Source organism: Corvus brachyrhynchos, unplaced genomic scaffold, assembly GCF_000691975.1.
Source record: "Corvus brachyrhynchos isolate BGI_N302 unplaced genomic scaffold, ASM69197v1 scaffold116, whole genome shotgun sequence".
NCBI lineage: Eukaryota > Metazoa > Chordata > Aves > Passeriformes > Corvidae > Corvus > Corvus brachyrhynchos.
The window spans coordinates 10,494,346-10,506,244 of record NW_008240221.1 but is presented as its reverse complement, the minus strand read 5'-3'; the positions used below and the strand labels follow the sequence as shown (position 1 = coordinate 10,506,244).

Sequence of the window (11,899 nt, the reverse complement as noted above, 5' to 3'; positions counted from 1 at the left end):
TCCTGCAGCTCCCTTTGGAAGTAACAGGAAAGAACTTGTATTTTCACCCACAAAATAATCCCACAGGATTTTAAGCATCCAGAGTGATCCAGTCCCAGTTCAGACTATGTCCTCTTTTACTAATGCTCTGCATTTTCTTCCATTGTATTCATGTGTGACCTTGGACATCTCCTCTGTCCTTGCTGTGCCTTTGACTTCTCCTCAGTTATAAACTGACTAGCATATGTTGTCAATCACATGAGTAGTCTGAAGTGCTGTGGAGTAAAAACCCATGTCCACTGAACATAAACCCCACCACTCCTACTGGTTTCAGTGAAGACATGGTGGGATGCCTGTGAATAACCATTTGCTCTCACCCTTCAATGTCCTGTTGAAAATACTTTGTTAAGATGGCACATTCCTGTAAAGCTGCTCACAGAGTGGGCCAGGGGGCAAGGGGGCAAATGCCATCCTGCCTCCCTCCCCAGAGAACGTTTACCAAGAGATCCCCTTAGCCAGTGTGACCATAAAATGGGCATGTGGGGATGCAGGACACTGACCAAAAAGTGGGTCCTGCTTGGTCTGTCGCTCCATGTGCCACTGGGAATAGAAATGACCATGCCTTACTCCAACTGAGCCATGTGTTTCCATGTGTGCTTAAGAGGAAGGGACAGCCTAGAAAATACAAGGATTTTAATAATTAATTTCTAAGTCCTTCAGGGAAACCTCTCTTTTCAGTTCTCCACATTTCTTCTGAGTCTTGAAAGCCGAATTTGCTCTGCTATGTCTAAACCACATACCTGATTGCCTTGAGGACTTCCTCCATGCCTCCAAATGTGCCTTACTTCACACCTGCATGTTCACAGTACTGTGTGCTTAGGGAGATAGCAGAGAGAATCATAATCCTTATTACCTTCACTCTGCCTTCGAGGCACGTGGGTGATGTCCATTGCAGGAGCACATGCTAAAGCACCTCACTCTCCATCTCCAGTCTGTCCTTGGACACTTCCAGGGATGGGGCACCCACAGCTTCTCTGGGCAACCTGTGCCAGAGCCTCACCACCCTGACAGGAAAGTATTTCCTCTTAATATCCAATCTAGATCTCTCCTCTTTTAGTTTAAAACCGTTCCCCCTTGTTCTATCACTATCTGCCTGTGTAAAAAGTCACTCTTCCTCTTTTTCATAAGCCCCCCTTTAAGCACTGAAGGCCATACTGAGGTCTCCATGGAGCCTTCTGTTGTCCAGGCTGATGGAGTCAAAGGAGAGAATCCTGTTTGGCTGGCTGGAGCTGGGTAGCTACTCATCACAGCAGGTGAACACTAGTCAGAAACACAGAGAAGAAAAGTATGTGCATTTTGATGATAAATCCATCACAAACACTCACTGTTGTGTGAATTTATTTATTGGAAAATACCTGTGGCTGCCCTGGAAGGCAGTTTAAAATGAATGGGTATTTCATTTTTGGTTTAACACCTTAGGTAGCCCAGGGAATAAAGGTGGTTTACAAAAGCTGCTCTGACATCTGGTTTCAGGACACAGGCACAAGTCATCAAAAGAAAATCTTGCAGAGGTCTATTTATCAATAAAATATTTAATAAACTTATCTGTACAAAATATTAAAAAGGTTATTGAAGAGTATACAAGAATATTTATTTAACAAATATATACTGCTATATAATATATTCAAGAAAATATAGATTGCTGTTTACAGTTCATTTACAATCCCATATGTACAATCTATTTAAACTTTAGATACATACAAACAATGCATTTACACCATCACGTACAGAGCTATCTTCTTTAGAGATATTTCACACACCCAGACCTGAAAAAGCTGAACAAATACATGGATAGTTCAGAGGCACACACAGGGATATGAGTATTGCTTCAAAAATTGTAGCTACTACAGATACAGTTATTGGAAACGTTCTCATTTTCTGACATTTTCCTTTCTAATCAAAGAAAAGAACATATAAATAAAACCATGACTGACCAGCAGAGAGGCTCATTTTGTCAAGGGAACTCCGGGAAGTGTTGAGGCTCCGGAAACAGCGCGCAGTGATGGGATACGAAGGGACTAAGCAAACCGGATCAACATTGCTCCCTGCTTCATCCGAGACAGGGAGCACCAGGAGCAGAGCGGGTCTGTGCTGCACAGACAGGTGTCCATTTCCTTTGAGCAGCATCTCCACCAGCTTTTCCAGTGGGAACTGCAGAGCAAGACAGGACTCGTGACTCCAGGTGGGCACAGCCCGAGTCCTCCGGCTGTGAGAGCTCCATTTGCAAAGGCACTGCACAAATGTGGCTTCAGCTGAAGCATGTGGGAGCTCTGGACATTGAGCACCTCAGGAACTCAGACCCTTCTTTAAAAGGTTAATCACTCACAGCAGGTGGGATGAGTGTAAGCAGGATGATCACCCCCTCCCTGGGCAAAGAGAGGATGAGCTGCTCCTACAAAATGCCCCATCCCCAGCTGATCACTTCCTACACACCCACTTAACTCTGGCACCTTCAAGGACCAAAGCCTGGCCCCTCTCTGTGTGACCATCCCTTTTCCTGGGCCCTCCATGTGTGACCGTCCCTTCTCCTGGCCTGTGGGTGCTATTTCACACTGCTGCTGCTGGCTGAGCTCCTGTGAGCCCCTTGGTGCTCAGCAGTTCCTGACACACAGCTCCCTGGGACGACCAGCTTGGGAGCAAAGCAGCCCTAAATTTTGCCTCCTGTTTATTCCCTACTGTTCTCCTTCCCTGTCTTCACCAAGGCAGGATGGAGGATATAAATGAAACACCACAGAGAAGGCTACCATCTCCCCAAAAATTGGGACCAAGGCAAATGCCACAGCTCCCAGGGAGGCCAGGCTTGGCCCAGCCTCTGGGTCTCATTCCTCCAATGACGGACACCAGGGTGGCACCAGCACAAGTTGACACTGTGGCAAAGAGAAGGGGAGGGGATACCCAAACACCCCCACCTTCCATCAGAAACACTCCCACCTTCCATCAGAGAATCACTTGAGTGTGTGACCCATCGTGAGCAGGTCCCCTCCTCCCACCAGCTTCAATCCTGCCAGACCTGTCCCCTCAACGTCCCCTGCCCAAAGGCACAGACTGCACCACGTCCTCCTGCTGCTGAGGCTCAGCCATCCCTTCCTCACCCTCCTTCCCCCACCAAACACCACAGCCAAGTCTCCACACTCCCCATCCTGAAAATCCAAAGCATGAGCACAAGTATCAAAGCAGAAAAATGAGCTCGCAAAATGTTCAACTGAACAATTAAGTGGTGATGACAGAAAAATGGAGAGTAAAACCTGCTGAAAAACCATTGAAAACGTGTGGAGTTCTGGTTTCATCCATGGAATGGATGGGAATGGATCAAGCTTTGGTTTAAGATTTTTCAGTACCAGCTCTGTGAAAATGCTGCACAGCCCAAGCTTCCTACCCTAGCCCATCCATTCAGCAAGAGTCAAACCCACTGCATCCGTCAGCCTGCCAGTGCTCCTTCCCACCACCACATATATCAGGCTCCTCTCCAACATGGAAAATCCAGGGGTTGTTTGGGTACTGCTGCCAGTAAAAGGGAAAAGCAGCCATAGGGCTATTTGTGTCTCAAGGTGCAAAGATGCAAAACATCCTTTAAGATGTAGGGTGGGCTCCTTGGTCAGTGGGTTACACCAGCATGAATTCCAAATTTTTGTCATTTTCTGAAGGCCCAGATCACTGGCTGATAAGACATAAGTGATTTCCAGAGACATCTTTGCACTTCTATGTACCTCACAACATGTACTGGGAGCAAAGAGCTTTAAAGGACTGAATGCAGCTGGTTTTACCTTGGAAGACATAACCCAGCTATGACAAAATGGAAGGTGTCACACACACCAGCCTGGTGGAACATCTCACTCTTTTACCAGCCATTAATTGGTAGATAGGAAAGACAGAAAAACTCTGCCCCTACCACACAAAGTCACAGGCTCCTGTGACACACCCAACCCACAGAACGGGTACTCCCCAACTCCTTTCCTCATTGTGTTTTCATGGAGGACACTCCCACAGTGGGGACACCACTACACTCTACTCCTGCCACCCAGCATCTCCATTCTGGCCCCACCATAAGTGATCCCTGATGCCAAGGGAGCTTCTCTGAGGCCAGTGGAACACACATGATCTGCTGGTCATGAGGACTTAAGAAAAGAATCACACTGCTCTCAAAGACCTTGCTTTTTCCCACACAGGTTTTCCCATCCACTCACCTCCACAGAGCATGATGGGAAGAGAGAAAAACTCACACCACAACTCCAGCTGCACCCAGGACAGGGGACACAGCAAGTGATTTGATGGAACTGCCCAGCCAGGGTCCAAGTGATAGCCCTTTGTTCTGATCGTCTTTCAAACACAGTGGCTCACAACCCCGTTTCAGGTGACAGCCTCTGTGCAGTACCCAGGCTCTTGTTGCCATTGCCCCATGGAGTTTTTTTCTCCCTGGCACAAGGCCCTGCTGCCCCAGCACAGACAAAAGAGAAGGCACTTGGATTTCCCTGACATTTCCCAACACTTTTCATCCAACACAAGTATGAGCTGGGCTGGTATTTATGATGTATCTGCCACATTAAATGAGTCCTGTGGGTTTTGATGTAACTGTAAATGCTGCTATTGATACAATCATGACAAGAAGCTCACCACAAAACTCCTGTTCAGCCACGGCATCCCATCAGCATCCAAGATGCTCTGCTCCGTTTGCCCAGCTGAAGCCCCTGGAACCTGCATTCCCAGAGGGTCCTAAGTGATGCCCCAGCCTCCCTTGTCTCTTCCCTGCCAACAGCAGGGTGAGTGTATATATCTGCTGTTCCCTGGGGGCCAGCACAGGTGACTGTCCCTAAATCCCTCTTTCAGGTGTGTGGGATAAGAGCTTAAAACTGTAAAAGGAGCTGCTTGCTTTGCAAGGGGAGTGTGAGGGATAAATCACTGCAGCGCTGCCCGGCGAGAGCTGCACAGCCAAGCACTGAGTTGAAACCCACAGGGTGCAAACGCACACAGGAGTCACTGGCCCTCAAACCTGAGCAGAAGGCTCAAGGCTTGGGGTTTGCTTTTAATCAGAATTGGTGCCTTTGCAGCCTTTTCCTTATGGATATGCCAACCATCAGTCAACAGGCAAAGAGGATGTGGCTCCATCTGCCAGTGCTGATCAGAAGTGAGGCCACTGGGAGCAATGCAGCTGTGCCAGGATGAAGCTACATCAGCCCTTTTCCACATGAACCCTTCTCTCTACCAGAGAGATTTCCCTCCTATCACTGGATTTGAAGTATGATGTAAAAAAAGAAAAAAAAGGGGGGAGGGGGCCACACATGGTTAGACAAGCCCCCTATTTTAAGAGAATTAAAAAGCAATTATTGCTTAAAAAAAAAAAAAATCTGTGATTCTTGGGAAATATTTCTAGGCCAGAAGCACCCCTGGACACCAGGGTAAAACAGGGAATAAAGTCATTTTGCTTCTGACTGTTCCTGCAGGTACTGGCTCGGGTGCCAGCTCAAGGAGCCCCCAGACAAGGCACACACACCAGTCCCTGTCACAACTGGGCAGGCTTCCCCAAATCCCAGCCCCAGTGCTTCCAAGTCAAATGGGATCATTTTGCAAGTTTCCCTACTCCTGAGCAATTACATTCCCATGTCAGAGAGGAGGGAGCCAGTTAAGCAGGGATACATAGTTCGTTTAAAATGCTTAATATTTCTAGTTTCACTGTAATTATATCCTGCAGATAAAAATGGTGCTTAAGGTCAAACAAATCCTCCAGGAGAATATGCACTGCATGGAAACTGTTTGGGTTTTTTTTTAACTGGAAAGGTTGTATAAATACTGCAGATTGAGAACCTATAATTATCCATTAAAATCACTCTGAGTCTGCTGAATTAATATTTGTCCATGTTCAGCCTCTAGTCTCTTATTTATAAAGTTTACATGTGCCCAAAAATCAGCTCAGGCAAGAGGCAAATGATCAGAAATACATTTTTTCTGTACCCTTCCTTTGGCATTAGAGGGTGATGCTCTGCGGAGGAGCAGCTCCAGGGATGGGGGCTGGGCTGGGCTACCACCATCCTGCAGCCAGTGCCCCACCAACCCTTCTGCAAAGGCAGGACTCACTGCTCCATGCCCTCTACAGACACATCCCTGTGTTGTCCCCGAGCAGTGCAGGGCTGCAACAACTCAGCTGAAGGAAGCTCCCTGCCCCAGAAAGGCTTTCACACCCACCACTTCCACATAGAATCATGTAATCATTAAGGCTGGAAAAGATCGAGTCCTGGCATCAACCCTGCACCACCACCATGTTCACCGTTAAACTATCTCCTCAAGGGCCATATCCACACGGTTTTTGAACACTTCCAGGGATGGTGACTCCACCGCTTCCCTGGGCACAGCTTTACAACTCTTTCTGTGACTTTTCTTCCCCCGATATTTAATCTAAACCTCTACACATTTGCAGCAGCTCTGATGGTTGTTGCCTAAGTCTAATCCCACTGTTTGGGTGCAATCTCCAAATCTGCCCGGGGATGGAGAGGCAGCCCTTGCAGTTGTCATGCAGGGATTCATAAAGGGGGCAGTGGTGGCCTTTGCTCTGGAAATACTCCTCTGGGAGCAATGAGCAATGTGACAGCCAAGCCCTGCAGCTGATACACTCGCCCAGGGGGAGCAGCACAGTTACTCACCAAAGCCCCAGCTCCACTCTCCTCCAGCCTTGCCCTGCTCATACACATCCCTCTGGAGCAGCCCCAGGCAGGGAGCTGTCTCCCCTGACTCCTTAGAGGAGCAGAAAGAGGCTTCCACTCCATCCTTTGCCCTCCTGTTGTCCTCCAGAGGTTGTTTTCCCAGGAAAGGAACAGGTGGCACCTGGCACAGGCCCCAGCACCGCTGGGCTCCCCTCAGGGGGACGAAGTTTGCTCCCCCACCAAACACCCCTGTTCAGGTTCCCTGCAGCCACGTGAGCCAGGTCTGGCTCCCACATGGGTGAAACCACGGACAGCATCGCTGCCAGCAGCAGCCTCTGCATCTCCCCAAATCCTTCCCTCTCGTTATTATAATGATCCAGGCTACAGAACTGCAGAAACTGAGCCACTGCTTTTGTCCCCAGGACTAGCAAAGCCATCGCGAGGTTCAGGATATGAACCCCAGCAATGGGCACTGCCCCAGAACCGGGGTGAAGCATTGCAAGACCCAACCTGTCACCCTGCTCTCCATCAACCACCTCCGGACCTGAGGAGGGTGACATCTGTCTGTTCCCTGCAACTGTGGCTGAACAAAAACCACAAGAACTGGGAGTCACACACACCGGAGTCATGTCCCCTTGGACACAGTCCCACAGGAGCAGATCTCAGGATACCTTTTTGGTGGAGGCTCACAGAGCCACCAGCCAGCAGGGGCTGCCAGGAGCCTATATATATCTTGCCTGGATTTGAACTGCCCGTGAACCTTCACCACAAATATTTGGAGGAAGGGGAGGGGGTAAAAGAAACAAAAACATTTTAAAAAATTGTCTCAGCAGTGAGAAAAACTATCAAACAACCAAAGGCAATTTCCTTCTACTTCCAATTTCCTCCTACTTCCAAAGCTTGATAACTTTATAACTGATGTGGAATCCAGCAGCTTGAGCACTGCTGTGCCAACCTCCTTCCTCAACCAGCTGTGCTAAAGCCAAGGGGCAGAGGAAATCCACAAATCCTCATGCTGACTCCTCCTCACCCACTCAGGAACCTTGGCCTCCCCAAATGCTGACAGGGAGAAAACCCATGGCATGGACCTCAACCTTCCTCTCCCCTCTCAACCTCCATCTCTGAGCATCTCCCTGGGGACAGGTACATCGTTAGCATATATTTACATTTGTGCTGAGGCTGGGAGATAGGTTTTCCTTTTGGATACATGGATGTAAAGCCAGAGGAGCTCTGCAGGTGTCAAGGGGGTACATGAGACTTAAGGGCAACACACTCGCTCCTCTGAGCTGCCACCAGCCACAGCCTGAGGAAGCAGAGCAGGCTCTGTGGGCGAGGATGGAGGGAGGTTGGGAGTGTTATCTCAGTGGATCTGTCCCTGTTATCAACGGGCACGGTTTACTTCCCACGGATGCACTTGGGGGGAAGGTGCTGTTGGAGCTCACCAAGGCTTTTCTGACCATTGAAATCATTTGGATCTCAGTAGAGCTCTTCGAGGTGACGCCCTCTCTGCCCTGGCCAGGCTCAGCCCTCCCAGCAGAACACCCCTGCCATGGAGGATAACTGGATTAATGTAGGAAAAATCCCATGTTTTCCAGCAGGGATTTATCTCCTCCAAAAGCAAACTACCATCACCAATAAGCACTGATGTTTACACACCAACACCCTGCCCACAAGAAAAAAACAAACCATCAAACACAAAATCTGTGCAAATACATCTCTGGTCTAAGCCAACCCACCCATGAAGCCAAAGTTTGGTACCAAAAGCCACTGAGGTGCAGCAGAAATGCTTCCCAGCATCCAAAGCACACCCTGGCATGGATGAAGGGCTTCTCTGGTTTAAAGGTGTAATTTATACTCAGCTCCTGAGTTAGTAAAACCCTGCAGCCCTTTCAGCACATGTCAAAGCACCCTGCTTCATGTAGCAGGCCCTGAGGGTAGCACTCAGCCCTCTGCATGGGAAAGGTCTGTTCCTGGAGGATCCAGCTCCCTTAATGGAGCAGGGAGCAGCCAGCACTCCAGGGAGGGATGCAGTTCCCTGGGAAATCGATGCCAAAGGAAGATAGGGTGGAGCCTAGTGCTTTTATAGAGATTATTTGGAAAGAGAAGAACCCGAGCAAAATGGCTCTTCCCTAGGGAACTTGGGACCTTTGTTTCTCTCCAGACATGCTCAGGATGGCTGTGTGACTTGTGGGCCTGATGCCGGGTTCCCAGTATGTCTTGGAAATGGAGTTTTGTGCAGGAAAGGGAGGGGACCCACCAACTGGTACCTCCTGAAGGACGTAGACAACAGGGCCAGTGCCACGTGGAGTGGAGGCATCTCCAGCTAACCCCTCCCGGGGCCACTCCCATCTTTTTGAGAGCACAAGCTCTGCTTCAGACCTGACTCTTTTAGCATCCAGTTCTCCTTCTTTCCTGTCTCTGCCAGCAGGCTCACAAACCTCTCCCCACTGCAAACAGGCCTGGACCAAGTGATTACAGCCCACTCCAGCCACGAGTTCTCCACTCGCTGCCTTCCCCCAGGGATCCCTTATTTTTCCACCAGGAAACTCAGGGCAGAGATTTGAAGGCAGCCAGGAAAACTCCTTTAACTCAAAGGAAAGAGCATTCCTACCTCACCTCCATCCCACCGCCACAGCCAGAGGGCGATGCTGACCTGATCCCTCTGCCGCAGACACCACTCAACCTCCCCAGGTCGTCACTCACAATGAGAAAATTTTGGCTAGACGTTTTCCAAAACCTTTGGGAAAGATGTTGTCAGCGCCACTTTGGCAAACCGAGTGTATCAGGCAAAACTCAGAGGCTGAGGAGACATTCCCTTGGGGCTCTGCCAGGCTGTGTGTCCCCCCTTTCCGGAGGGAAACAGGCAAGGCACAGAGATAGTGGCAGCCTCACAGTCTCAGAGGGGCCCACTCTTGGGGTCATGGCCAGGGTGGCCCAAGGAAGACAGGGAACACCTGCTCTGAGCTCGGCTTTTGGAAAGGCACACACCAAAATGTGTATGTGTGTATATATATATTTTATATATATATATTTATATTTCTATATATAAAATGGGCAGGGCTGCTGAGCAAGGCCAGGAGGGGTAGGGAGAGCTGCAGAAATTGCTACCTGCAGCCACATGTCTCCACGACCATGTCCTCGTACTGTTTGTAAACCACATTGTTCCCGGAGTCTATATAGAGGATGCTGATGGGGCTGAGCTTGGAGGGCACGCAGCAGCTCGGGGGGGTGGACTCCGGGTCCATGGAGTTCATCAGGGTCTGGATAATGGCGTGGTTGGTGGGCTCCAGGTGGGAGCGCAGGGGGAAGTCGCAGACCCCCTCGCAGTGATACGCCTCGTAATCCAGGGGGGCGATTATCCAGTCATCCCAGCCCAGCTCCTTGAAGTTCACGTGCAGGGGCTTCCTGCTGCAGCGGGTCTTCGCCTTCTTCCCATGGCCTCTGCCCCCAGACCGGGCGGCAATGGTGGTCCTCCTCTTCCTCCTTTTGGCATACACCTCCTGGCTGGGATCAGGGGGCTCCAGGAAGGGGGGGCTGCCCAGGGCCTTGATCTTATCCCGGATCTCCTTGAAGAGGTTCTCCTTCCTCTCGGTGCGGGAGAAGGCCACGAGCAGGGCTCGCTCATGGGGCTGTGGCCGGGGTTTGCCGAAGCCCAGCTGCCGGGGGGGGCGGAGCTGCCCCGTTTTTTTTCCCACCAGGAAGCGCAGCAGTTTTCCCGAGAGCGATCTCTGCCTCTGATCTCGCAAGGCCTCCCAGACATCAAACACCTCCCATCTGGAGGAGCCCGTGTCCAAAATGTCTGCAGCCCTGGAGTCCAGCAGCCGGGGCTCCCCCCCATCCTGGCTGGGGCAGGTGGCAAGGAGGAGGTGGTGGAAGGTGCCTTCGGGGGACAGGGCCAAGCTCCGGTTTTCAGGGAGGGAGCGCAGAATCCGCAGCTCTGCGCCCGTCACCTCCTCTGCCTCAGGCAGGCTGGAGATGTCAAAGAGGTATCGCTGCTCAAAGGCAGATGGGGAGGCATCTGGAAGAGATAACACAGAAGAAAAAGAAAGGAAAAAAAATTAAAATATCAGCAAGCCAAAGCAAAGCTCTCATTATGGTGAAGTGCAAGGGATGCAGAGCTAATGGGAGAGATCTCACTGTGCAGCACAGCTCCCTGAGCATCCCAGCGGGACACAGTCTTCGTGTCCTGCATCCATGAGCATCACTCTGGCTGGGAGCACCAAAAACAAATGAGGAGGAGAAGGTACAGAGGGAGGGAGGAATCAATTCAAACAAGTGGCTTCTCGCTGAGGAGGCTTCTCTGCCTCCTCCCAGGTATTCCAGTGACCCCAGATGCACTGCTATGCTGTTTTGGCACAGAAGCCACACCTGAACCTGTGCAGCACATTACCATCCCCAATCAGCAGGTTGTCACTGATTTTCTCTGCCCCAAGTGTCACACACATACACATGCTGTTAAAAATCCCATTTCCCCCTTGCAGATAGGCACAGGCACACAGGTCTGATAGAGGTACCCCCAGAGGATGAAAGTGAGCCCAGCCTCAGTTTGTCACTATTTTTGGTGGATCTGAAGACCTGACACAGACTTGTGCAGTTTCTGACACTGAATAAATATAGTCAATGTGAATTAAAAAAAAAAAAAACCACTGAAGGAGGAGGAGCTGGGAAGAAGAGATGAATTCAGTTCTGGGAGGGTCGTTTTTTGTTTTCTCCCTCGTTAACGAGAAACCTGGCCTGGGGCTGCTGCAAACATCTCTGCTGTGCCCGGAGCACCCCGACTCGCTGCCGGCAGAGCCCTACTCGACACCCCCGCCCGGCACCCTCCCACCCCCCGCGGCAGCGCCGCTGGGTGCAGCCTGCACCGCCCGCCGGGGGGGGAACTGTTTTCTCCCCGCCATTTGCTGCTGCTGCTGCTATTATTATCATTAATAGTAGTATAATTATTCATTATAGCTATTATAATTTCTATTTGAAAAGCAGATCTAAAATTCCTGTGAGGAGCAGATAAGAGCAGATAAGGAGATCCCTTTGAAGAGTTCATCTGGTTTCGTTTTGTGCTGAAACTTCCCAGGACCTGTGCGCAGTTTTCGCCCAGCTCTCCCAAGCCGAGCACTGCCCACCCTCCCACCGGAGCATCCTCCCCCCGGTCCCGCCTCGCTCCCTCGACGTTTCCCCTTCAGCTTCCAGTAAACCCCCCCCCGCAAAGGCTGCCGGCAGGCTGAGGCGCC

At 50.5% G+C, this 11,899-nt stretch overlaps 1 protein-coding gene across 1 annotated transcript; it reads right to left on the bottom strand.

The window, feature by feature from the left end:
- Positions 1–1,364: 1,364 nt before the first annotated feature.
- Positions 1,365–10,729, bottom strand: GDF7 (growth differentiation factor 7; the record flags this gene model as incomplete). The annotated part of the gene is made up of 1 exon (XM_017745074.1): positions 1,365–10,729. A coding segment is annotated over one exon (954 nt), but the record flags the coding sequence as incomplete, so codon positions are not given.
- Between the last annotated feature and the right edge of the window lie 1,170 nt (positions 10,730–11,899).